This window comes from Microtus pennsylvanicus, chromosome 7 (assembly GCF_037038515.1).
Source record: "Microtus pennsylvanicus isolate mMicPen1 chromosome 7, mMicPen1.hap1, whole genome shotgun sequence".
Lineage (NCBI taxonomy): Eukaryota > Metazoa > Chordata > Mammalia > Rodentia > Cricetidae > Microtus > Microtus pennsylvanicus.
The window spans coordinates 7502243-7528924 of NC_134585.1; the positions used below are offsets into that span (position 1 = coordinate 7502243).

General features: G+C 51.1%; 1 protein-coding gene across 1 annotated transcript in view; it reads left to right on the plus strand.

The window, feature by feature from the left end:
* The window catches only part of Abcg1 (ATP binding cassette subfamily G member 1), a 57030-nt gene that overhangs the window by 18062 nt on the left and 12286 nt on the right, over positions 1-26682 (plus strand). Inside the window, exons 3-8 of the mRNA XM_075979763.1 lie at positions 15142-15259; positions 17747-17879; positions 19531-19581; positions 24542-24687; positions 26034-26157; positions 26552-26666. Coding sequence (XP_075835878.1) covers positions 15142-15259; positions 17747-17879; positions 19531-19581; positions 24542-24687; positions 26034-26157; positions 26552-26666 — 687 coding nt within the window. The remainder of the gene's footprint in view (positions 1-15141; positions 15260-17746; positions 17880-19530; positions 19582-24541; positions 24688-26033; positions 26158-26551; positions 26667-26682) is intronic.

The following is a 26682-nucleotide window of genomic DNA, read 5'->3' on the forward strand; positions in this document are numbered from 1 at the left end:
GAGAATCCTGTGTGCCGTCCTCATAGGCTGTGAGGGGAGCAGGGTTTTATAAGCGAGGAAGGCTGCTGAGGATAATGGTGCAGCGTTAGGACAGGATAGGATGCCAGCCAGGCTGTCCCCCCAGCACCATTTCCCCCCAATCAAAGAAGATACCACAGCATGACGCTTCAGAGACCCTGCTCATGACAGGGGGGACCCCAAGGCAAAGCCCAGACTTGACTCCTAAAGTCCTTCCGTTTGATCCTTGAAGTCATGTGAAGCAGTCAGTGACCAGCTATGATCATGGCCACCAGTGACCTTGAACACACATGTGCTTGCTGCCTACAGTAGCTCTCAGCGAAGAGGAAACAGTGAACCTAGACAAGTCTGGCGAGCTTTGGATGCTTCCAGGGGTGGAGGCCCCCAACAGGTCTCCCCAGGTGACACCTGCAAGCCGTGCTTGGGGAGAACAAACAGCCAAGACCAGAACATTCCACACTTACTCACACACGGCTGGCATGACCTTCAGCTCCACCCACGGGACTGAGGGCACAGGGGGCAGGTTTAAGAGGGCATCAGAGTGTGGGCAGGCTCAGAAGGAATTTGGCTGGCATGGGTGTCTGTGGCCTTTACCCTAGCACTCTCTAGGCCTGGCAAGGGGAGTATGGGTTTCTAAAAACCTTATACTCTGAGCTTCATAGATACGTGGTGAGAACATTGAGCATGGGATCCTGATGGAGCCCAGGCTAGCCTACCAGCTCTCAGAGCCCATTGATTCAGGGCATTCAGGTGCCATAGATCCCTTTCTGTCCCCAGGACAGCAGCAAGCTTGCCACAGGTGGGAGTGGAGCATGTTCTGTGGGGAGGTCAGACCCAGAGGCCTGTGTGTTCCCTAGGAAATTAGTGCCACAGTGCTGTGCTTGCTTCATAGACTGGCCTGTTGGGGATAGTGCAAAAGGGGAAGAAAAGTCCCAGGACTTGAGCAGCCAGGGTTGAGGTAGAAAGTTCTAGAGGCAGGTGCCATTCTCACCCTATACTTTGACTTTCTGAGATTCCCTTAGGGAAAACCGTCTTGCCAAACCTGGACCCTGAGAGAAGACACTGAAGCACCTCACGGGCATGTGTCAAACCTTTTGACATGGTCACCCGTAGAGTTCACGCTTGAGAATTCCACAACCAAGTTTGAATTTTTTTTTCAAAACATTTACAATGCTCTAAGTAAGTTTACAATTTTTCTGTTGGGCTGTCTACATAGCTGTTTGGAGCTGCGTGAAGTCGCGGACTGAGATTAGACCCATCTAGATAGAGCTTGACCCTGGAATGAAATGGCGAAACTAAGCAGCATGGGTAATAATAAAACGGAGAAGCTAAGCATCATGGGTAATAACAGACTAATGGTGTAACTCCCTCTGGAGAAGACTCGTGGCCCCCAGAAGCTCATCCATTTTGCTCCACAGTCCCACACCGGTCGCCCTAAGGAGCGGACATGGTGGAGCAGCGACCTGTGAAGCTGTTTGTGTACTGTGTACTTTTGCTGTGTGATCTCGAGGGCTTGGCATGCAGGAATGGGGCGTGCAGCGGGGGGGGGGGGGGAAGGGGGGATTCCCATCTGCTGCTGGGGAACTTCATCTTGAGCTGTGCTGCCTCAGACCACTGAGGAGGGCTTGCCCACTTGGGATCCACACTTGATCCTTCGAGAAACTGTCAGGAAGCGTCCCTGCTTCTCATCTTCCTGGAGTCAGGGGAGGACTGGGTTTTACTCACAGTGGTCCAGGCAGCCCCTGCTTGTCAGCAGCTCCTCTAGCCCTAGAAGATCCTGGAGGGTCAGAGAGAGATGCTGAAGCTCCCCTCCAAAGGAGGGGAGGGCCTGGTGCTGATACCAGTGTGACCCCAAGGCCCTGCTCAGCCCTGTTCCTTCCTGGGGACTTGGGTTGTGGATTGTTGTCCCCAGGGCGTCTGTCAGGGACAGCAGACTTCGGTACTGACTGTGGGACAAAACACCTGGTTCAGCAGTTCCTGTTACTATTACTTAAGAGAGTACGGATTTTATTTCTGTCTCACTTACCCCAGAGAGACATTCTAACCCCACCTTGTGAATGACTGCTGTAATGTCCCTTGGTGGTGGTGGTGGGAGGGTCCATCTGCCGGTTGGGAAGCATGTTGCCGGAACCCCAGATGAGGCGGCTATGATCCCCATCCCTGCCTGCCAGCTCGCACTGAGGATGGTCACAGAGGACATCATATGGGTTGGGGAGATAGATCTGTCCCTGGATTCCAGGGCGCTGTCCTGTCAGAAGGGGCAGGAGGGAACCCTAAAGAAGGGCCATTCCGTTAGGGAGTTCTTTGCTTTTCCCTGTAAACCCTCTTTATCTCTGGCTGGAAGAAAACTAGCCCTCTATTGCAAGTGACAGAAATATTTGCAGAGCTTCAGGTGGCCCCCAGGGTGAGAATGTGTCATGGAGCTCAGGCGGGGGCAGGGTTGGTGTTGAGAAGACGGCATCCAGACCCCGTGCCTCGCTGGTCTCTCTCAGTGCCAAGTCCTACAGAGACAACTTCTCAGAACTTGACTATAGTACATCAGGACAGTAGGCATTCCCACAGTCCTCTGGTCCAGTCTCTTCGGATCAGATAAGAAACAGGCAGAGCTGGGGGATGGGTCAGTGGTAGAGCACACTTCTCTAGCAGGACCCCTGGGTTTAGTGCCTAGCACAAAAGAAAAACGAAAGTCTGCAGATACTTGGCACAGCCAGTGCCCTGCCAGCAAAATTCTGCAACAGAAGCCCCGGATGCTTCGTTTCCTACGTCTCCTGCAGCCTGATTTCCATATTGTCTAACTTTGCAGTTCTTACTCTTGGGCAATGCATTCAGTTTTTCCTTATTTAAATAATGGCAGATTCCAATGCATAAGGATCCTAATCCCTGGTTTTTGAAGATTGCCATTGGATCATAGATATGGCCACACTGGTCCTAGTTGTGGAGATGGGTTGGGGAGGGGACGATAGCAATGGAGGCTTCTTATTCCTGCTGATGGAGATCTGGGGCTGTTTACAAGCAGCCCATGTTCCTACCCAGAATAATGTGGAAAGCACCCACTGGAGGCCCTGGATGACCTTTACGTGGGGGAAGTACCTTCACATACAGAACCAGCAAGGGGCCTGAAGGAGGTACCAGAAGGTGACTTGCTTGAGTCAGACTCAGAGGGGTGGGTGAGAAATAGATGTAAACACCCCATGCCTGGCAACAGCACTCCTCCGTTGCTGGCCCATGGCTGTCCTCAAGGCCCTGAGGAGGCATCAGGTACCCAGAGTGAATGGCAGTTTGATGGACCCTATGTACCTTGGTACAACCGCAGGCCTCCTGAGAAGTCTACATGACCGTGCTCTATACCAGGGAGTGGGCGGGATGAACTAAGTCACAGAACCCCTGAAAGAGGACAGACGAAGCAACCAAAGGAAAGACTGTTCTCTTAGCGAGATGTACCTCTTCATGAACCGTGGACTAGCCCATCAGGTGACTGGTGCTTAGGGAACTAGAAAGCTCTTGTCTTCTCAGTTGGGACTGCTGGAAAAAGGAAGAGTCTTCACCCAGTGTGATCAAGAGGCCGCCCCAGGGGAGCCTCTTGGGCCAACTGGGCCTTCTGTATGTGGTTGACTCTTGGTGTTTGCAAGGAAGTACAGGCCAGGTGACTTCCCTTGCTAACTGTGGGGCTAGGAGGAGATCAGGGCAGTTAACAGAGCAGCCACGAGAGTGAAGCTAGCATGCCATGCATGAGAAGAAGGCATGGAAAAGCACAGAGCCTAGATCATAGGTGGGAGCTCCCCGCTCCCTTAGAGCCTGGATATACATGTGGGAGCCCTGCCAGAGGAGGGAGCAACCTGAGGCCAAGATGGAGCAACCTAGCATATCAAATGTGTTTCCCTCTCTCTTCCTGAGACTTCCCCTTTCTGGAGACTGTCTTCACAGGGAAGTGTGGTGGAGGTGTGCTAATGGAAGGGTCAGGATAAAGCCAGAAAAAGGGCTGCTTCAGCAATGCACTTCCAAGTCTGCCTCTTCTTGGCTTGGCCTTGAAGTTGATCAAGATCTGTGTCCTAGCAAGAACATCCCAGAGGGTGTGGGGCAGGTGAGGGACTCTGTTCTGGATCGGTGTGGACAACTGAAGTGAAGAGGCTGTGGAGGGGCCACCTCTCCTGAATTAGTGCCAGCATGGGGGTTTCTTCACATTCTAGATCACAAGGCCTCTCCATTTGTGAACCAGCCATGCGAACACTTCAAAGAGCTGAGTTGCAGACTCCTACAGAAGGTGCCTATGGGAAGCAGCTTCTTAAGGTCTTCTGTGGATCTAGAATACCTCTGAAAGGAATTATCATTGAGGCGCCTTAATTCTGAGGGATCCGGGCAGAACAGCCAAGCTGCTCTAGTAACTCACTTGTTAATAAATATTTCATAAAACAATCTCAGTCCATGTGCACAAACAATAACCAGAGCAGGTCTGCTCCAGGGCAGTGAGAGGGAGACAGAGGCGGGGGGACGGGAGGGAGGGAGGAGTTCACGGTCATAGCTTCAAGTCTGAGGTAAGGGGCTGAGAAACAACTAACTACATGAGCGTCTCCCTTTCTTTGTAGCTCTGACCTGCAGAACGTGGGAAGTGTCACCTTGATGCAGTGACACTTGTGTGTCTGTACATGCACAGCCATGTTTATAATTTCTTTAAGTTAGGAAAGCCCTTGTCCAGTCATGCTTATTTCGTAGACTGTAAAGTGCTGTGAGCCTGTTGTCAGGAACATAGATGGGCACATCTGTCTTTCTGCAGCAGCAGAGTTGATTGAATTACGATAAACGACAGTAACCCCGCCTTCATGCCCTGTAGATGCACCAGCTACTGCAGAATTAGACTTTTATGACCTTTGGCAATCTCTGGTTCTTTTATTCTGGTCCTTAATTATATGTTTTTATTTTCATGTATATGCTTGTGTGCTGGTACCCACAGAGGCCAGAGGAAGGCATCAGGTCCCTTGGAGCTGGGGGTCCACGTAGTTGTAGATTTTCCAGCCTAGGTGCTGGGAACCAGACTCCGTTCTCTGCAGGAGCAATGAGTGTTCCTGACTACTGGGCTATTTCTTTAGCCACCCTCCCCCATTTATTCCAGTTTTTATTGCTAATATTAATCCTCAGGACATACAGTAGTCTTCACACAATTATAGAGACATTACCCTAAATGAGGAGACAGATAGCTGATTCAGATACAAGGAGGGTCTCCATAGATAGGGGTCAGATGGAGGCTCGACGCACAACAGGCTCAGAGTTGTTGAGGCTCAGTATGTCACATGCAGGACCGGTGGCAGGCAGCTTCCAGCATTAGCCTGAAATGGGCCATGTATCACAGACAGGAGACATGGGGCTGCAGCCCAGGGGCGGAGAGATGGAGCTCTTTGCTATGGTGACTCTCGTGGCTGAGGCCCATGATGAGCATGCTAACAGTGAGTGCTCAGCACTGCAGGTCCCTTCAGCTGCTGAAGCACCCCAGGCTGGGGTCAGCCCTGTCCATACTGAGCACCATGTGATATGGCTAGAAAGAGGAGTTAGTTAGCAAGCCACAGATACCCTCAGCATGGAGTATTCTAGAACTGTGCAAAGAAGCAGAGCCTTGTCTTTTGGACAATATATACACATGCATACATATATATATATATATGTAAATGTATATATACACATGTATATGTATATGTAAATTATATATGTGGTGAGAAACCACCCCTGGAAGAGACAATACGGCACCATTTATATAAATTCCAGAAACATGCAAAAATTACCTAAGCTCTTTAAGGATGAATATAGCTAGACAGTAAAAAGAGAAAAGCACAGGAGAATAAATACTTCAGTAGAGGTGATGTGTGGGGCAGGGTTGGAGACTGTGATGAGGAAGGGTTAAGGCTCAGGAAGAGCTGAGGTGTGTGCCTCAGACTGGAGACAGGCTGATTGTCGCGTGAGTTTTCCTGGTGAAATAAGATCAAACACCATTCAAACCTCTGTTCTAGTTTCCTTCCTGGACCTGTGGTTAAGAATACCCTGACAAAAACAACTTCGGACAGGAAAGTATCTGTTTGGCTTATACTTCCAAGTCATAGGTCATCACTGAGGGAAGTTGGGGCAGAGCTGGAGCAGAAACCATTGAGGAACACTGCTCGGTTGTTCGGTGGCAGGTTCATACTCAGCCTGCTTTTTACACAGCCCAGAACTACTGCTAGGGAATGGAGCCACCCACAGTGGGCTGGACCCTCCTATATCAATTAACAAGACAGTCCCCACAGACCCGCAGACCCGCCTGCTTTGGGCAGACCCTCCATGGACTCCCTTCTCAGATGGCTCTGGGTTGGGTCGTATTGACAGTTAAAGCTAGCTCCCTAGGCTTCCTCCGGTAGGGCACCAGCAGCAGAACAAACCAATGACTACATGCAATCTGGCTTGGTGAAATTATTCGGGTTAGGGATGGGAGCATGGGGAAGGGGCTATGTAGGGGTATAGGCGATTCAGTATTGTTAAATGTTCACCCCATTCTGTGTGGGACAAGGCACAAAAGCTGCCTCTCTGGAGGTTCCTGCACAGCCTGGGGACAACTCCACCTGAGATTTCCTCTTCTCCCAGCAGGCATTCACTGCTTTCATAGCCTCAGGGGCCGGCCTCTTGAGCCTTGTAACTCAGAGCATCTTTAACTTTCTCGTTAGTTTTCCAGAACCCCTATTCCCTTCATCCCTTGGTATCCAGCACATCCGCTTGTTCTCTCCTGGTGTCTCATGAAGGTGACTTGGGCCTGGCCTCCGCGTAACTCTGTCTAGGTTCTGGCTTTCCTCAGTACTTGGTAAGGTACTTGGGGACACTCTTTCAGCATTTCTCCTCTCTGTCGTCCATGTATTGACAGTGTCCTTGTAGCATGCATCAAAAATTAAAGAAGGCAATGTATTTGTACACATATGGCCCCCCAGGCAGCGGAGGCTCAAGAAGACTGAGTTTTAAGTCTGAGACAGGAGAGGAAAAGCTGGTGGCTTCTAGTTAGACATGCTGGTGACACCTGAAATAAACTCCCTTGCCCTGCCAACTCGGGTAAAGCCTATTCAAGTCACTTTTTCTGGGAACAGCATAAGCCTTAATACCTGTCGACTGGTGGGGGTGCGTGCGTGCTGGCGTGTGTGTGTGTGTGTGTGTGTGTGTGTGTGTGTGTGTGTGTGTAACTACAGAGGCCAGAGATTAACTTTTGGTGTCTTTTCTCATATACCACCGCTTTCTTTGTTAGACATCTTTCACTGTCCTGGGCTTTCCCAGTTGGCTAGGCTGACTACCTGGCAAGCCCCAGGAATCTTGTCTTGAGATTTCCCCAGCCCTGAGATTGTAAGTGCACACCACAGTATGTTTTGGGTAAGGGTTCTATCTTCACACTGGTGCACGAGCATCTTACTAACTGAGCTTGCTCCCTAGTCCCTGCCTCCTGAGACACCCAGTGTCTTGCTGAACTCGGTTTGGGAGACTCTGGCCCAATGGAGAGCTGAGGGAACATTCAGGGTGAGGAACGGTGGGTGGAAAGAATGCCCAGAGCCACGGGCTGAAGCAGTTAGAGTTAAAAGACTAAGCAGCCACCCTAGGAGAAGCATCCCTCGGAAGGCCTGCGTAATCTTACAAAGTGTGCCATGTTCTCCCTATGTCTGCCTCACTTGGAACAGGAAGAGGAGGGCGGTCCAGGGGCTGGGTGCAGGAAACCCCCATCCCCACCCTGACGGCAGGTTGTTGAACCCAGGTGTGGAAGCTGCACTTCGAGCAGCCATTTCTGTACCTGTCCTTGAAATGCTTGCCAAACATGACACACAGACAGGTATCTACCTCCAGCTGGCCATGGCCGCCAGGAGGAGAGTGCTGAGCTGACATTTTCCTCTGGGAAAGCTCTCTATGTAAATACTCAGGGAACACGATAAGTCCACATGTGCTTCTGGAAGCCGTACTGTGGTCGCGCTTCAGTGGAGCATGGCTCTGATGTCGCTCAACTCTGACATGTGTCGCAAGACACACCTTTGTTCACAGAAGAGGTGCCTGGGAACACAAGACCCTAGTTGACTTGGTGACTGCAGGGTGGAGGGCATCTTAATCTCGCCTGGCCTTTCTCCTTTGGCCCTTCCTCTGAGCCTGGAAGTTTTGAGCTTGGGCTCTGTTTTGCTGGTTTATCTGGGTTTTGGACCTCGGGCTCCACACTTATTGGATAAGCACTCTTGCACTGCGCCACATCCCCTGCCACATTCCTTTCTCTTTACTAATTTCTGTTTTGAGTCAGAGTCTCACTAAGATGCCCATGCAAGGCCTTGAACGTAAGGTCTTCCTTCCTCAACATCCTGAGCACTTGGGATTTTAGGTGTGTTCTGCCAGGCCCGGCTCGCCGCTTTGATTTTAATCCTGTTTTAGTGTTTGATCTGGGGAGGACGTCAGAGGAAAGTGCCCTTCCTGATGTCGTTGCAAGTCAAGTGTGTTAGGAAAGGTGGGGAAGCCAGTGTCGGGTCTTGCCATAGAAGGGAGACTTATGCCAGCAGCTACCACCACAGTTCTGCAGGGCACCTTCCATGTCTTGGCAGGCCATAGCAGATGCTGTCAGAGCCTCAACATGCAGCAGGCAAGAAGCATGCATGCTCACAATGCTGGCCTTGCACCAACAGCTGGTGAGACACAGGCTATTTTGAGGGTATGCATGAATGAAGGGAGGCCTTCCCGGCAGGAGGCCTTGCAGTATGGAAAAGGTTGTTTGGCAGAAGATGCTGAGCTGGAGACAGACCAAAGGCCCAGGCCAGGTGACCAGCACATCCTTTAGCTACCATGGAGAGCTGGAAGTTAGAAAACTGGGCTCAGTTGAACTAGGTTCAGAATGAGGCACTGTAGCTATGTGACTTCCTGTTCTTCCATGAACCTTCTACACAAAGAGCCCTTGAGCTGCATGGGAGAGCAATGACATTATTGAAGCACACCCATTGTGTGCCTTGGGCATCTGGTGTGTAGCCTCATAAGGAGATAGGTATTTGGACGGCCTAACTAATACCCATGAGCCTTTCTGCCTGGTTCCTGGGACCCAAATGGAAGCTGCCTAGTGACATACAGGGGCCAGTTACAACTAGATATACTGAATCCAGGCTAGAAGGTTGAAGCAGGAGGGGCTTCTGCATACACTTAGGGGTCCAGCGAATCTACAGCAATAGATGGTAAAGGGAAAGAAAGAGGAATCATTGGCCAGGACAGCAAATGGGGGGGGCGATCTCAAGTGACCACCGTTAAGCCTGTAATGTAGAGCTGGAAACAGAGGGACACAGGGCTCCCTGTTCTGCAATTACTTCATTACTTTCTCGAGCACAGTGCTGGCTTAAGGCCCTGGTGGATTTCCATAGGTCAATAGAAGACCTACTCCTCTTCCAAAGAGAGGGACAGCCCAGGGGACAGTGTGTTGTTTGCACAGCTGGGAACAGATCACAGTGCCTTTCTCTGGCACTTTGTGACTTTGACAGCTCCCTGTGTACCTTCAGGTCCCCATTTCTGTTACCAGCACAGTGTTCCAGACTCCATGTCCGCCACTGTCATTGGTCCAAAGCTCCTTTGTCCTCCAGGAAGTACAGAATGCCAGGAGCATCAGTTTGATTGGCAGGGTTAAGTCTGTCTCACTCTCTCGCTGGTCCTTGGGCACTGGGGGTACCAAAGAATGTAAGAAAAGAATGCCACCAGGTATTGAAAGATTATGTACCTCTGGGATGGAAAGATGGCTAGGCAGTTAGGAGCACTGACTGCCCTTCCAGAGAACCTGGGTTCCATTCCCAGTGCCCAGATGGTGACTCACAACTACCTGTTCCAAGGGATCTGAAGCCCTCTTCTTGCTTCCATGGACACCAGGCATACATGTGGCACACAGATATATATGCAGGCAAAATGCTCACACATATAAAATGGTGAAATAAGAATAACAACAACCAAAAAAAAACCCATGTACCTCTATCATTAGGTGTTGTGTTTACTCTTGGAGAGGGAGTATGAAGCATCAGGAGAGGCAGGCAATCTGTTCTGGAGTCAGATCCCCCAGGTAGGAGCTAAGAGAGTGGGAAGATGAGCAGGGGAGGCAGGGAAGCGAGGTTAGGCTCGTCCTAGGCACTCTGGCTTATGCAGAGTCACCTTGGGCCTCGGGTATAGGGGCCAGGACAGCTGGGTAACCTTTAGGCTAAGGTTGATGTGGCATTTGGAGCCCATCTGGAGACCTCATTGGTGCTGTGACATCGTTTGGACTGTGAAAACTGCTTCAGATTGTTCTAGCCAGGCTTGGAAGCTCGGAGAGAGACTATCTTCACTTTTAGAAGCATAAAAATTCCATATAATGGGAAGCTGCTTCATGTGGGCTGATATGAGTGACTGCCAGCCAGCTCTCTCCCTGCGGGGGCAGGGGTGGCCAGGCTGTGATCTGAGGACCTAGCCTGTCTATACACGGTCCGTGTGCTTTGGAGGTGTGTGTCTGTGATGGGTGAGTGTGTACCCAGCGGAGGGGAGAGGTTGCACCCATGGTGCTGATGATAACCTGCAGGTGTGTGAGTGCACATGGCGTGTTCATGTCTAGATGGAGAATGTCCCTGTGTCCGTGCTGGCAGCATGTACAAAGACTGCACATGTGTGTACATGGACACAGGGCAGGCTTGCCATGAGCTCTTTCTGGTGGGTGTGACAGGAAGAGAGCCCCAGTAGGCTGGAATCCTGTTAGCACTTAGGTTTGCCTGCCCCTTTCTTCCCCACCTAAGGCTGACGTATTTAGATAGGAAGAAATCTTCAGCCTCCCAAGGCCCAGTTGATAGTCTTTTTAAAAAAAGATTTATTTATTTTTTATATATACAGTGTTCTACCTGTTATGTGTGCTGGCAGGCCAGAAGAAGGCACCAGATCTCATTACAGATGGTTGTGAGCCACCATGTGGTTCTTGGGAATTGAGCTCAGGACCTCCGGAACTACCCCAGGACCTCTTAATCACTGAGCCACCTCTCCAGCCCCCAGCTGATAGTCTTTATTTGTTTTATCAGCATGGATTTTTCTTTAATGGGGGCTCTGATACACATTTGCCTGGGGAGGGAGTGGTCCTGTTTTCCCTACCATCTTCAGGCTCTGCCAGCTCTGGTCCCTGAGGCTCAGGGATCCACACCCTGTTAAACTCCCCTCTTAGCAGAGGACTTTAGACTGTCTGGCTCCACAGGGAGTCTGGCTGGGGTTTCGGATCCAGTCCTTGGGAGCTTTTGTCCTCAGTCAGGCAGCTACTTCCACATCCTGACCTACCTCTCTGTTGACCCTGAGGAGTGGGTGGAACCTTGCAAGTGGCCTTTGCTGTGAAGTAGCTAGACCTGGAGGCAGTGTGGACTCTCCTCTGAGACCCCCTGGTAGGTCAGGGCCTCTGCAGCCTCTCCCCCACCCCAAAGAGAAACTGTTGCCTCCTAGTTGCCTCCCTGGGGGCTGCTGAGGTCAAAGAAGTAGATTGCATTCTACCTGGAGACTGCCTGCTCCATGAAGACCATAATGGTCCCCCATCTGCAAAATGCTAACAGCGTACTGTCAAGACACACATCTCCCTTTCCTTCCTCAGGAGTAGGGTTTTTCTAGCTGCCACTCATAGGGGTGGCCTCTGTCTTCTGGGCCCTGGGAGTGCCAGTCATCAGAGACAGGCCTACTGGAGTGACCATCCATCCACCGTGGTAGTGGCAGGTTCTCACAGCTATAAGCCAACCTTGGGGCAGGCACTGGGGACCGGATTCCCTCCAGACTGACAGCCTACTGTACAGAGAAGCCCATGTGATCCCAGCCAGGAATGGTGTTAGCTCCTTGAAGATGATCACAGCCATAAGCAGCTGGATTGGAACTGTCTGGTCTTGTGAATGCTTCTTGGTGGGAGCTGGTGCCCAGCAAGTACCCCGGACACAGACAGGACCCTTAGTCCACGCAGTCATGATGTCATGTAATCCACATGGTGTCTATGTGGATTAAGCCCTTGACTTGAAAGGAAGAGAGGCCTTAGCGTAGCCTTTGACCACAAGGCGCCAGTAAGGGAATAACACACCTGGCGTGTTTTATGACTGCGCTGAATGGCCAGGCTCAATGAGCACTGAGTCTGCTCACAGGTCGGGGAGTCAGAAGAGCGGCTGCTGAGACCTACAGGCTGCTCTGCCCAGGCTGCTCTGCCCAGGTCAGCACAAACACAGGTGGCCCCAGGTCGGCAGACGGCCTCAGGCCGCCTGAAACTGGGGCCCTGTTTCCTTGACTGGGCTGCTAGGTGTAATTAGCCATCCCCAGCCCTCTCTGAATCCTTCTCTGTGTGTGAAATGCTCAGAAGACGATGGCAGGCAAACAACGCTATGAGCAAAGTTGGTGCCATGTCCAACCCCAGTGAGCCAGGCTGCCTTCAGGAACACTCAAACACTCGGCCAGTCACGTCTGACGAAAACAAGCTAGGCAGTCCCGATCCTGAATTAGACCACCTGCATCCCCTTAGTCGGTGGACCGGGAGGGTTCAGTGTGTAAAGCGCTGTTAGCGCAGGAGATGGAAACAGCGCTTGCATTCCCCTTGTGCACAGCTTCCTGCTTTCTGGCACAGCATTAGCTCATCCTGGAGGTGCTGTCCTTTGAGAGGTGTTGTTTAGCTGGGGACCATCTCACATGGCAAGCAGAGGCTCATGGGATTATTAGGGGGTGATTTCCTATCTAAAGAGGAAAGGCTTGGGCCAGGAAAGTTGCTCAGTGGCCCAAGGGCTTCATACAAGTATGAAGGACAGAGTTTGGAGTCCCAGAAGTCCTGTAAATGCTGGATGGATATGACAGGCCCTTGTAATTTTGGTCTAGGGAGGCAGAGAGAAGGAATCCCCAGTGTGAGCTAGCTAGAGCAAGACTAGCCATGTCTGTGATGTCTTGGTTTTATTTTGTTTTGTTTTAGTTTTGTTTTTCGAGACAGGGTTTCTCTGTGTTGCTTTGAAGCCAGTCCTGGAACTAGCTCTTGTAGACCAGGCTGGCCTCGAACTCACAGAGATCTGCCTGCTTCTGCCTTCCAAGTGCTGGTATTAAAGGCATGTGCCACCACCGCCCGGCTTGATGTCTGGGTTTGATGACAGATCCTGTCTCAGTAAGGTAGAAGAGTGGAGGAGAATGAATTCCCAGCATCCACCTCTGGCCTCTACAAATATGCTCTATGCACATGCAAACATGCATACCTATAAAAATAGATTAGGAGGAAAAAGAGGAAGGGCTGATTTGTTCATAGGCAGAGGAATGTGGTCTTGATTTCTAAGGGAAAATACTCTCTGGTCCTGCCCTGGCTGTGTAAAAACAGGGCTCTAAACAGCTGCTTGCCTTGTTAGAAGTATGAGGTGGCTTCTACACCTGGTCATACACACTCCATCTGTTGATCGGGGGATGGGGGTCCAGCTGTATCCAGCCGTCTGTGTTTTTCTCATGTGAGCTCCACAGAGGGAACTTGCAGAACATCTGGCTTTCAGTCAGCCCGTGGCTATCACAGTGACCTGTCTCCAGCTTTGAGCAGCTTCCAGCTCATGGGAGCTCAGCAGGGGCTGAGTGTTTGTCTTGGAATAGAAGCAGCCTGAAACACTGTTTGCTCGACAGTAACCCCAACTGCAGCCTAGATAGATAAGCATGGTAATGTGCAGGCACCGGAGTATTTAGCGCTCCCTTGGTGATGTCACTCAGGGCCCCTGGAGGTCCACATCTGTCCCCAAGTGGCAGAACTCTGTCTGACGAGCCTGCAGGACAGGGCACTTGGCTTTGTGCAGAAAGTGTCCACCATCCCTGCCTCTTCTGTACGTCTGTCTACCCACCTGCTCGTCTGTCTGTCCACTGAAGACAGACAGTTCCTGCACTTCCCCCTTCACGCCTCCCCTTCTGCTCTCCAGTGCCATCATGTAGGGAAACCGGGTTCCTCCACAGCTTGAGCTTCCTTCGGCGCCCCTCCCTTTTGTTCCCGGGCCCCTTCTCCCACTGGGATGATTTTCAGCCCTCTGGGGCAACAGCTGACAACCAACCTCCTCTTCTTAATGATTCAGTCTTAGAGCCGCAGGCTTCCTGGCTCTAGCTTCCGCTTCTCTCTGCCTTGCTTAAACAAGGCTCCAGGGACTCCTCGTCCAAATTAAGGTGGCACCTGGTGACAGGTTGGAATGTCCAAGTGTCCCATCTGTGAGAGACAGTGAGCGTGTGGATAAGCCGTCCCCATGGGGTGGAGTTCTCTTCAGCCTGCAGGTCTGGGTGTTTGCTGGAGCCTGGGGAGACCAGGCAAGTTCCCCACATGTCCCTGGCTCAGGAGGTCTCTTTAGCCATTATGAACAGGAGCTAAAATGAAGGAGCCTGCCATGCGAGGGTGGGCTCTTACCTGACACCATGCCAAGGGACATGTCTGAGCTGGCATCTTTATCTCTGAACCGCTGGCTTCTGTTTATCATTTATAGCACACTTCCACAGTCTACTTGAAAACTACAGGGCTCTGACTTTGTTTCGGATGTGTCCCCCCCCACCAAAGATCCTGGCAGAAGATACTTGGCAGACCTTCCCTAGACATTTGATGTGACTGTGTGACAATAAGCCCTTTTAATCATTCATAGGGGGATTAACAATGCATTGATTATATTATTTAATCATAAAGCAATTGCTTGTGAATTGTGTACAAATTATTTGTGTTTCTGTAAGTCTAGGAGGGGTAAGGAAAAAACTCGCAAATGAGATGCTGAGATAATTGCTTGTCAGTACAGGGACCTGTGTACCACATCAGGAGGAGGAAACGGTCTTTGGTCCGGTGCTGAATAGACTCTGTCCACCTGCCCTTTTGACATGAGGGTGGTGGATCTTCCTAGACTTAGATGCCACTTGAACACGTGCTCTGAACACCCTAAGCGATGTGCACATGCTGTGAACGTGGGTATACAAAATGAGGTCATTCTGGGAAGAGAGTATCATGAAACAGACCCAGGTCTGCTTCCAGCGTAGAATGTGCCTTAAGTCTTTCATATCTTTCATACTGCATTCACTGTGGGAGACTCTGCCTTTGGCTGCAGCCAAGCAGCTCAGCGTTGGGGCCAAACAGAGCATGCAACAATTAGAAAAATGAATCCACTCTGCATTTTGCAGGATACAAGACCCTTTTGAAAGGAATCTCTGGGAAATTCAACAGTGGAGAGCTGGTGGCCATCATGGGTCCTTCTGGAGCTGGAAAGTCCACGCTCATGAACATTCTGGCGGGATACAGGTGAGCAGATGCCAGCAGAGAAAGCTGTGTGAGGGGCGGAGCCACTTCAGGGCTGTTGTCCCTGAAAGCATTCCATCATGTATAGCATTTGCTACCGGAAGTTGTGCTCACATGGACTCCTGGGAAACCGAGCATATGTGAGCATGTGTGCGTGTGTGTGTGTATGTGTGCGTGTGTGTGTGTATGTGAGTGTGTGTGTATGTGAGTGTGTGTGTGTGTGTGTGTGTGTGTGTGTGTGTGGTGCATGCTGTCTCCAGAGCTTGAGAGTCGAGGCGGGAAATCTTGCAGAGAAGACAGTGACGAAAGCCCGTACCTGCTGATGGCTGCACAGACCATGAAGAAGAGACCCCAGGCAGATGGACAAGGCAGTTTCCTAGTTAGCTCTGGCCTCTCAGTATATCCTCTGGACAGGGAAGTGTATGAAGGTCAAGATCTGGAAGAGCAGTGGTCAGAAGACAGAGAGCCAGTAGGGCGGCATGCTGGACAGTTACATGAGGCATGGCAGAAGAGAATGAGGAGCTGCTGTGTCCAAGGCCTGTGGTTTCCATGGTTGTTCAGGGCTTTAGGGAATCACCGTTCCCAAGGTCACACCAAGGTCATTCATTGGTGAATGATTCTAAAGTGGAACCTTTTGAAGTGATTAAGAAAGGCTTTCTAAAATCCTGCTCTTCGGTTTTCACAGAGCAAGGAATGGCAGCAATAATCATCCACAGTTAACCATGGACCAAAAGAATTAAAACTCCAGCCTAAAAAGTTCATACTTTTACTTGCACACATCTTTTAAAAAGAAATATGATGCGACCTGATGCCGCTTTTGTTCCATCCAGGACACGGATCAGCGTAGCCACATTTCATGCCTGTTAACTGCCTAGGCTACCAGATTGGTGGAGAGATGTGGGATTTTGTTCAAGGAACCCTTGCTTTTCTTAATAACGTCCCCAAAGTACAAGGACAGGCATGTTGACAATTTCATTACAACACATTCTAACTGTCCTATTAGTTGTTATTATTAATTTTTTACCATGCTTAATTTGTGTGTTAACACACACAACATAGGAAAAGTCATGGTCATATAGAGTACAAAACTCCCCATGGTTTCAGTATCTGCTAGAATGTATCACTTGCTTTCCTGTTACTGTGGCCGAATTCCTGTAGCAGAGGCAGCTTAAGGGAGCAAGGGTTTGTTCTGGCTCACGGTCTCGGAGGGAACAGTTATGGGAAAGAAGGCACAGCAGTTGAAACAGAGGCAGAGCCAGGCTTCAGCCTTTAAAGGCCTGTCCTTAGTGACTCACCTCTACCACCCAGGCCCCACAACCCCCCATTTCAGTACCACAAGCTGGGGATCTGAGGGGGGGGACACTTCAGATACAAGCCTGAACATACTATAACCCCTGAGACTAATAATGGACACCCATAATACTAATTATTTCAGTAACTGGGATGGGAGCTGAAAGATAAACCTCACTGTTCCTTAGAGTTCTGAATTGCTTCTTAATATCAGAAGTTCTGATTTTCAAAATCGTCACCATGACAAGTTCTTGTCCATTACATTCACATCAAAAGATCAAAGCTAAAGTCTCTACTCCCTGAGTCAAGGCAGGGAGGGAGCCTAGTCGGGTATTTTTAGGGGGCTGGCTGTTTTTGAGAACAGCACAGCAGTTCCTAGAAGACCAAGGGTGCTTATGCATTCCAGAGGTGCAGAAGCAGCCCTGCCAGGCTGGATACCCAGAGGAAGCCAGGGGACCTGCCCATTGCCTACGAGCGCCCTCTGCCTTGACAGTGGGCCACAGGAAGTTGGAACCCAGAATGGTTCCATCAGTCCCCACAGGTTCCATAACACTACAGTTCTCCATGGCCACAGGGAGGCAGAGCTGAGAAGATGTGTCATTGGGAAGAAAGGCCCAGTGTGCACATGCCTGAGGAGCCGACAGGTGGCTACTAGAGCAGTGTCCTCCGACCCTATTAAGACACAGGAGGCTCCCAACCTCTCACCTGCAGTCAGAAGGTTCTCCCCTTGCATCAGGACCAGTCATGGGTCTGAACTGTTGTGCCTGGGATGCTGTCTCTGAGCTACCCAAGGCATCCGCTGTGTGCACCTGTGATCCTGGAACAGTTGGTGTCGTCTGGGCTGCAAATAGAGTAGCCATTGGTGTACATCCTTGCCCTGCAGCTGTATCGAGGGACGTTCCCAGGCGTGCTTGTGCAGCAGGCAGAGAAGCCATTTCCTTCTGGTGTGATAAACATGCCATTTGGGAAAGGCCTGGTGTGTGGCTTGTCTCCCTGATGGCCACTTGCTCCCGGCAGAGTACTAGTGTGGTTCTCTGGGTCTCTGGTCCCTCTGCCCCATCCTGTTGCCATGGTGAATGGTTCTGCTGGGAAGAGCCCAGGAGGGAGGGAGGCTCCCTCTCTTGCTTGCCTCTCCGAGCCACCTGAAGGTGGGATGCTGAAGGAGCTGGTTGGCAGCCACTTCTCTGCTTGTCTTTGCAGGGAGACCGGCATGAAGGGGGCAGTCCTCATTAATGGCATGCCCCGGGACTTGCGCTGCTTCCGGAAGGTCTCGTGCTACATCATGCAGGATGACATGCTGCTGCCTCACCTCACCGTTCAGGAGGCCATGATGGTGAGCCACCCCTGCCCTCGGGACAGCACAGGCTTGCTGCACCTGGCCACATCCAGTTCGCTCCCTCTGAGATGCTGCCCCAGGCTTGCTGCTTACACAGCTTTGTGGAACATTATTCCCCAGACTAGAAGTTTTAATAGCTCTCATTTGGCAGAGTCACAATCAAGTTTCTGAGATTATCGATCACCTGGTTGAATGATTGTTTCCATGGTAACCAACTTCCTATTTACCCTTGGTTCTAAGCAACTTCCCCTCTTCTTAATTAAGGTTTCTATTGTTATAATAAAACACCATGACCAGAAGCATGATGGGGGGAGGTATTTCAGCTTATAATTGTAGCCGATCATCTAGGGTGGGGCAGGAAACTGGAAGCAAGGCCGTGGAAGAATACTGCTTACTGGCTTGCTCCTCTTGGCTTGCTCAGCCTGCTTTCTTATAGCACACAGGACCACCAGCCCAGGGCTGGAGCTTGCCCACAGGCCAGTCTGGTAGGGTCATTTTCTCAGTTGAGGTTCCCTCTTTCCAAATGACTCTCGCTTATGTCAAGCTGGTATAATCTAGGTCTTTTCTGTTCTGGGGTAACTGTCTGTCTTCTAGGTCTTTTCCGTTCTGGGGTAACTGTCTGTCTTCTAGGTCTTTTCTGTTCTGGGGTAACTGTATGTCTTCTAGGTCTTGCTGTGAAATATATCTGCTTTCAGAAACACATACGGTCAGATCCTCAGTTGAGGGCTTTCACGGTTCTGTTTCTCTTTAATCTTCTGTCCCTCGAGATCCTGTCTTCCATGGTCTCCACTTCTTGACCGCCAGCTACTGACCTACAGGCCTTGTACATTTTTATGTGTTTTTTGTTTTGTTTTGTTTTGTTTTGCCTCATGTCCACCGTGACAGGTACTTGTGACACTCGGTGTCACAAGACAGGCAGCTAGTCTTACAGAGGTGATGTAGGCCTACCCTTGTCCCACTCTGAGGTCTGGGGCCTCTTCAGTCCCCTCCCTTGCCTCTCAGTCTCTAACCTGACCCCTTCAGCAACTTCATCAATTAATGAGGTAGATTTTAAACTTATTTTCATGCTGGCAAGGAAACTGAGGGCCAGGTGTCCCCAAGAACACAGAGTCTGGTATAACTGAAACAGGGCTGAACCTGGGCTGGGTAATTCAGGCTCTGGGTTTCACCAGGTAAGGCTAGGGACCCCATATTATACTGCAAGGCTGGGGACCTCATCCTATCCTGGTAAACAAGTTAGGAAGTTCACCCTTCTATCCCACACCTGCTATCTGCAGATCCTTCCAGGGTGACAACCTCAAGTCAGCAATGGTTTATCTCCTGATCTGTGGGGGTCCTGAATGGGTCCCCTTCCAGGCAGTCTTCACACCCTGCTGCCTAAGGTTTCCTTGTCTCTGTGCTGGGCCAGAGATGTCTCCTGGACACCTGAGATAAGCAGAAGCATAGCAGCCCCTATGGCTTTCCCAGGGCCGCACCCATCAGGCCGTTGGAGTGGGAAAGTGTCCTATGAATCCGTCAAGCAGCTTACAAAGCTGATGGGACTCTGGGCCGTGCTGGCTTTGGCCAGGGATGACCTCTGGACCATGCTTGGATCCCGTAAGAGTCGTTCTTCCAGAAGCCACCTCACTGTTGCCCTTGTCGCCTGCAGGTATCTGCACATCTGAAGCTGCAGGAGAAGGATGAAGGCAGACGGGAGATGGTAAGTGTGACGCTCCAAGCCACACGTGGTCCAGAGTGTGATGGAAGCACATGCATGAGGGAGCCTGGCGGGGAGGGCTTATTCCTCTTCTAGATTTATTGTTGTTGTTGTTGATTTTCTTTGCCTCTTCTTGGGTGTGTATGTTAGAGATGGGGGCATCAGAAAGTGTGTAGTGGGGTGCAGTGGCTGGTGCAGGAAGGATGATTCTGGGGCTAGATTGACATATAGATCCAGCAGTCTGCTGCCTTAGCCTCACAGCCCCCATCCCACCCACCCACGGGCAGAAGATGCTAACCTCAGGGCCTGGCCAAGGGCTCCACCCCCTTGGGTGCTTAATACACTTTAGATTAAAATAAATTTTTATGAAATGCTGACAATGGAGATGGTTTAGTCATTGGTTTAAAAATAACCCCCTCCACCCACATACCTTTGCAACGAGAAAGTGGGCTCTTGCATGTTATTAACCAGTCTTTCAAGAAAAGAAAAGAAAAACATTCCCAGCCTATTTGAGACTTTTCTCCTCCCTTTTATCAGTCTTCCTGGCTCCCTGAGCCCTTAAGGATCAGGGAGGGAAGCAAGCAGGGCCCAGCAGGAGCCCTAGGAGGTCATGGGGGGCAGAGGTGAGGAGTGCTGATCAATCCTTCTTCATGGGCTACAAGAGGGAAGCTCAGCTTGCCTCCTCCTTTCTGTCCCCAGTGCTACTGGGATGCTCTGTAGAAGATAACTGTAGCAGAACTCCCCTTCATGATGTTATCTATTCCAAGGCCAGCCAGTGGGGGTGGTGCAGTTTCTGGGGACATTGAGAGTGTGGTGTGAAACGCACCATTTAGATGGACATTATTAAATGCTTACCTAAGGAAGTGTTTTTTATAATTCTGTTCACGTGCATCCTCCTAGGGTGTAGATTGAGGCTGGCATGGAAAAGCAGCTCCGGGCAGCCTGAGGGTTCCCCCTTCCCCTTTCTTACAGCACCCTCACAGTCTTGGGGTTCTCTGTCATGGCAGTGGGGTGTGCAGTGCAGAGAGGAAGAATTCATTTCTGAGATGAAAACAGCTCACTGGGACTACTGAAAATGTTTCCTGGGGAATTCTCTTATTCTGAGATTGAGGGGAAGAAACTGGACCCTTTGTACCCTGTGAAAAATTCAGGGGTCACCTGTGGGCAACAGAATGGGGCTTGGGACCTTGTCATGTCGGGTGGGCTTCAAGAGCCTCTATAGTCGCTGGCCTGTTGTAGGGAACGACCGCCTGCTTTTGGTCCCGGCCGCCCGGCTAGGTTACACCCAAAATAATCACACAGAAATTGTATTAATTAAATCACTTCTTGGCCCGTTAGTTCTAGCCTCTTATTGGCTAACTCTCACATCTTGATTCAACCCATTTCTAATAATCTGCATGTCACCACGAGGTCGTGGCTTACCGGGAAACATTCAGCATGTCTGACCTGGCAACTCCATGGCTGCTCTCTCTCTCTCTGCCCTTCTTCCCAGCATTCAGTTCGGTCTACTCCGAACTAATCTAAGTTCTGCCCTATCAAATGGTCAAAGCAGTTTCTTTATTAAACCAATGAAAGCAACACATAGACAGAAGGACCTCCTACACCACTGGCCTTTTCTGAATAATGTGACTTAGGGCCACCACCCATCCCCCCACACCTCCCCAGACTCCCATCCTCAAACCTACCGCCACTGTCCCTGAGAGTGAAGGCTAGAAGAGACAGGCCCAGTGGCTGACCCTCCCCCACCAAGGGGATATGCTAAAATTCTAACCCCAGTCCTTCAGAATTAACTGGCTATTTGCAGAGATAATTAAGATAACAGGAGGTCATTGGGATGGCTCTGATCCAATCTCACTGTGCCCTTACAAGAAGAGGAAGTCAGGACACAAGCACACTCAGGACAGCTGTTGAGGACCTGAGGAGAAAACACCACCAGCAAACCCAGCAGAGAGGAGTCAGGAGGGGCTGGGAAGAGCCAGCGCCACCATGCCTTGAGCTTGACCAACCAGCTATCGGACTCTGAGGTGGCCCTCAGTTTGGGACACTTTGTCATGGTAGCCTGAGTTGGCACAAGTCAAGCAACTATGGGGATGACAAAGGAAAGATCTAGAAAGGAAGAAGGAAAGAGGGGAAGCCAAACCTCAGAACACAGTGTGCCAAGGTGAGCCTGAGATGACCTGCACCAATGGCCAAGGAACAGGGTCCTCCATCTTCATCTGTGCCTGCTCCTGCTCCCTGCCCCTGCATTCCATCTGCCACTGGTGAGAAGGCACTGGGACAGCCGTGGGACAGGCAGAAGCCGGAAGTGAGTCCAGGTGGAGCTCTTTCGTTTGGAGCATCCACGTGGCACCTGGTGACTGATCAGAAGACTGTGGTAGCCCTGGGACCACCTCCCATCCACCAGCCTCTCAGGCTCAAGTCTTTACACCGCTAAGATCAATGTAAGTGTAGGGTGGAGAGATGGAGGCGGGGCTGTTTCTCCACAGCTGTGGCTCTGTGGCCAGCCTTACATGTGTAGCTGAAGAAGTAGACATCACATGACCCAGGTCTCTGAGCAAATGACCACAGTGAGGCAGGCAATTGGCCTCCCATCTTTGCCTGTGATGCTGTTTGGTACTGTCAGAGTCTGGCTTCCAGCCACTCTTCTGGGTGGTGGGTGGGCCTCAGGAGCCCATTCTGATGCTGGAGTAGAAGATAGCTTTCTTTGGAGAAGCCTGGAGCCTTCTGGGAGTCATAGCTAGGCCTCAGACCGACAGGACTCTTACATGTGCACAACCTCCATCATCCTAGTCCAAGAAATGTCCCCGAGAGTACCAAGCCTAAAATTTCCTCCAGTCATGGTCTCTGTGTTGAGTGTCATAGTAAGCCAGCCTCATAGGACTGAGGGATAGGTGTGTCCTGCATGTGTTTGTTTACTAGAGATCTTACTTGCGACAGCCCTCTTCTCAGCTGAACACAGTTCCTGGCTCTTCCAAGAACCCATCACAGGCGTCTGAAGGGCAGATTTACGGCTGGACACTTCCTGACTCATTTCCCAGCAGCCCCCACAGTATCTCAGTGCATGCTGTGGGTAGCGTGTGGAAAAACAATGGAATGGAATGTTCTCGTACATCATGGAGTATGTTGTTCACAGACTCCCTTGTTTCCCAGAAAAGGCACCTTGGCCCTGAGGAGCCCTCTGGTACAGCGGCTTCCTGGAGAGGGAGGTTGCCATGGGCCAGTCTGGGGGTGCTGAGACCATCCCTAGACAGTGAGGCCCCAGGAGGGCTTGAATTACAAGTGACAGTGGGAACTTTTTGTTTTGTTTTGTTTTGTTGGTTTGCTTATTTAGAGAAGGGAAACATAATTTTTAAAAAGTGACAATGTTGTTTTTTTTTTCTTTCTGACTACTTTTAAACCAAAACCAAGCCAGGTATTGTTACTTACTTCTAAGACCAGACTAGAGAGAACGGGCCAGGCCTGATGGTTGTAGGAACATGGTCATGTGGGCAGAAGGACAACCACCAGTGGTGGCCTCTATTTCCACTTCTCTGGCATAAAAGTAAACAAGAAGGATGTACTCAGTGTATGGAATGCCCCCACAGAGGAAAGACCCCAAGCATGTTGCCAAATCAGGCACCTGTCTGGAAGAGCCTGGAAGCCTTGCGCAGGGAAGATAAGGACATTGTGACAAGAAGCAAAAATGCCAAAAAGAAATACCTGTCCACTGTGGTGCTGCCTCCTGGCCCTGCCCGGACAGCCACGCTGAAGCTCTTCCCAACTGGCATCCATCTCTCAAAGGCATGGCATCCCAGAAGGAGACTGTGGTGCTGGCTTGAGAGCATCGGCGAGAATAGGCAGAGCAGGACTTGATCCCGGGTCCCTGGCCCCGCACTGCTCCTGCTTCCAGCCCCTCAGCACTGGATCCCGAGTGGTTCTGCCCCCAGAGTTTCAGTCTTTACTGACCATGTGTAAATAATTGAGAAGGCCAGAGTGGAAAGTTTTCTTCTTTGTGAGTTCTCCTCTTGGATGACCTCATCTCCCTAGAGAAGCCACTGGCCAAAGTCCTCCTGGTATGGCCACTAGGGACTGGCTGCCTCAGAGCTGTCCCACCTCTGGGCAGACCCTAGAGGGAATCTCTGAGCCCCCTGGAGAGGAGCCTGGCAGGGATGTGGCACCTGGATGAGCCTCTCCTTCCCAAGAGCCTGCTGACCTGTTTGTTCCCGGAGCCAACACTAGGTCACCATCCTGGGCCAGTCAGAGGGCTCCGCACACAGCCAACTGTGCCTGTCTCTGTTCTCAGCCTTCATCCCATAGCCCTGAGCACAGGGTGGCCACAGTGCCACTTAGAGTACAGATCTGCTTGCTGCCTTGAGCCACTCACCTGTTCAGGTGGCCTCCCGAAAGGGCTGGCTTGGAGGGGGAGCGGGTGTCAGGGGACTTGCTGGCATTCTTCATGTGGGATGAGAAACATGGGTGATAGCTGTCGGGGGTACTTACTGTGCGCCCAGTGTTCCAACATGGCACTTTGCATGACTACATTAGATGGCCAGTGACCCTTTGTGCTAGTCACAGACCCGATCGTCCATCCACTCGCGTGTTTATTAATCCATCTGTTCATCAAATATTTATAGGACATTTCTTCATGCCAGACGTTAGGTTCAGCTTAGAAGTGGGGATGACATCAGGTCACCAGCCAGAGGCGGAGAGAAGACTCCAGCCCTTGACTTGAACTCCCAACGCTACTTCTTGTCTCTCAACAGCTCATCCTGTCTCTCTAGTCAGGGCCACGGGTTTAGAGGCAGAACCTGCCACTCGGCTTGGGGATGGCCTGAGACAGCCCAGCAGTGTAGACATCTGTGTATGGACTAGTGACATTGAGCCCAGCAGGGGAGGGCATCCCACAGAGCTCAGCATATGTTCCTGATAGCCATGGTGCTGGAAGGCTGTTTCCTAATAGAGACTATGGGTTTGTTGCCCACAGGTCAAAGAGATCTTGACGGCGCTGGGGTTGCTGCCCTGTGCCAATACACGGACAGGGAGCCTATCAGGAGGCCAGCGGAAGCGCCTGGCCATTGCTCTGGAGCTGGTCAATAACCCTCCTGTCATGTTCTTTGATGAACCCACAAGGTAAGCCTGTGTCTGGTGTCTGGACTGGTGACCAGAGAAGGGACAGGGAAGAGTTCCTTCTAGAGTATTCTGAGGTTCTTAGAGTTGGTCCCAACATCTTGGTATGGCCTTGGAGGAGCTGCAAAAGGCTTCCCTGTCTGTGGGATGGCAGGACAAAGTCACTGGCTCAGGGGCTTGTGTGTACTTGGGGACATGGGGTACTGAATGTGGAGATACTGTTGGAGTTTAGAAACAGCTTCATAGTGCTTGTCTCTCCCTTGTTCCCGAGTTGCCAGTGGTATAGTCCCCTGAAGGCTAGTGTTCTGGGGCATTCTGAAGAAGGGGCTTGGTGTCTTGTATTTTGAACAGACCCTCCAGTTTTGAGTGGCTCACTGCCTTTGTGTGACCATGTGAATCTTGACTCCTATCCTGGCCTCGAGTCCTGGCTCTGGAGAACCCTGGTCACTAGTTAGTCATCCAGTCTTTCTTCTGAGCATGTTGTATTCAGGCATTCCCAACAGGGTAGCCTGGCCGCACAGGGCTTGTCCTGACTGACTATCTCTATTTCGTCATCTCCTCCCCACCATGTGCTCATCTCGTGGATGCCCACTGAACCTGAGAATTGTCTCCAGCATCCTAGGAATGGTCACATCCACCTTAGCCCAGCCAAGTGCCGAGGCCACACTGGGTGGTACTTAGGAGGGCCCAAAAGACAACTGCAGGACCCTTAAAATTGCCTCTTGTAGGCTCACTGCCCTGGGGGAAGCGAGCAGCCAGGGTACCCACTGTGTCTCGCTCCCTTGTGGGGAGTGGCATAGAAGTGAGCCGGGTTTGGGAGTGTTCAAACAGGAGTGGAGAGAGTTCCCCCGGAGTGCCAGATCCTGGTTAGACCCTGCATACCTAGGATGCTGGCAGAAGGATACCTCCCCTCAAAAGGCATCAATATGATCCATAGACCATCAGAAGGAGCACAGCCACAGCCCAATGCACCCCCTCTAACATTCCCCAAGTGGGCCAAAGGGTATGGCATTAGGATACTGACTTCCAGGCCCTATTGCTCAATTTGGAGTCCAGCTATTTACTCAGACAGTCCTGATGGTCTCTGGCCAAGGCAAGTGGGGATCCCCTCCCCCACTCCACAGCTAGTCCTTCAGGAATCTGCTGGGCTCCTGCATTCTTGCCAGAAGTGACATACAGCGCACACAGCCCCCACTGAAGTGTCACCCTTGAACAGTTACACAGGCCGAGAAGAGCAGGACCTTGGGGTACAGCTACAGGCCCTATGATAGGCCCTCTCTCAGTAGTGACCTGGGGCCCTGGGCTTCTCCCTCATATTCTTAGCTTCTCGTGGTGTCTTTGACTTGCAGTGGCCTGGACAGTGCCTCCTGCTTCCAGGTGGTGTCACTGATGAAAGGCCTGGCCCAGGGTGGCCGATCCATCGTCTGCACCATCCACCAGCCCAGCGCCAAGCTCTTTGAGCTCTTTGACCAGGTATGTGGGCCCCACCCTTGTCCAGGTCCTTGACCTAAATCTCCTCCCCAGAGTCTATCCCAAGATCTCTGATGGGACTGAGATAGCCTGGGGAAATTAGACCCTGGGTCCTTATTCTTTCTACTGGTTTTCAGGGTAATTAGCTGGCTGGTTGGTTAACTAGCTGGTTGACTGACTGATTAATGACTGGCTGGTTGAATAACTGGTTGACTAGCTGACTGACAAGATGACTGACCAGAGGGCAGGCTGACTGGTTGACTGACAAGCTGACTAACCAATGGGTAGGCTGGTCAACTGACTGACAACTGATTGAAGGATTGACTGAGTGAGAGCCTCCATTGCTTTCCAGAGGTGAAGGCTGTGGTTGATGCCTTTCTCTTTTCCTTCCCCTCAGCTTTACGTCCTGAGTCAAGGACAGTGCGTGTACCGGGGAAAGGTCTCGAATCTCGTGCCGTATTTGAGGGATTTGGGTCTGAACTGCCCTACCTACCACAACCCTGCAGACTTTGGTGAGTAGAACCCACC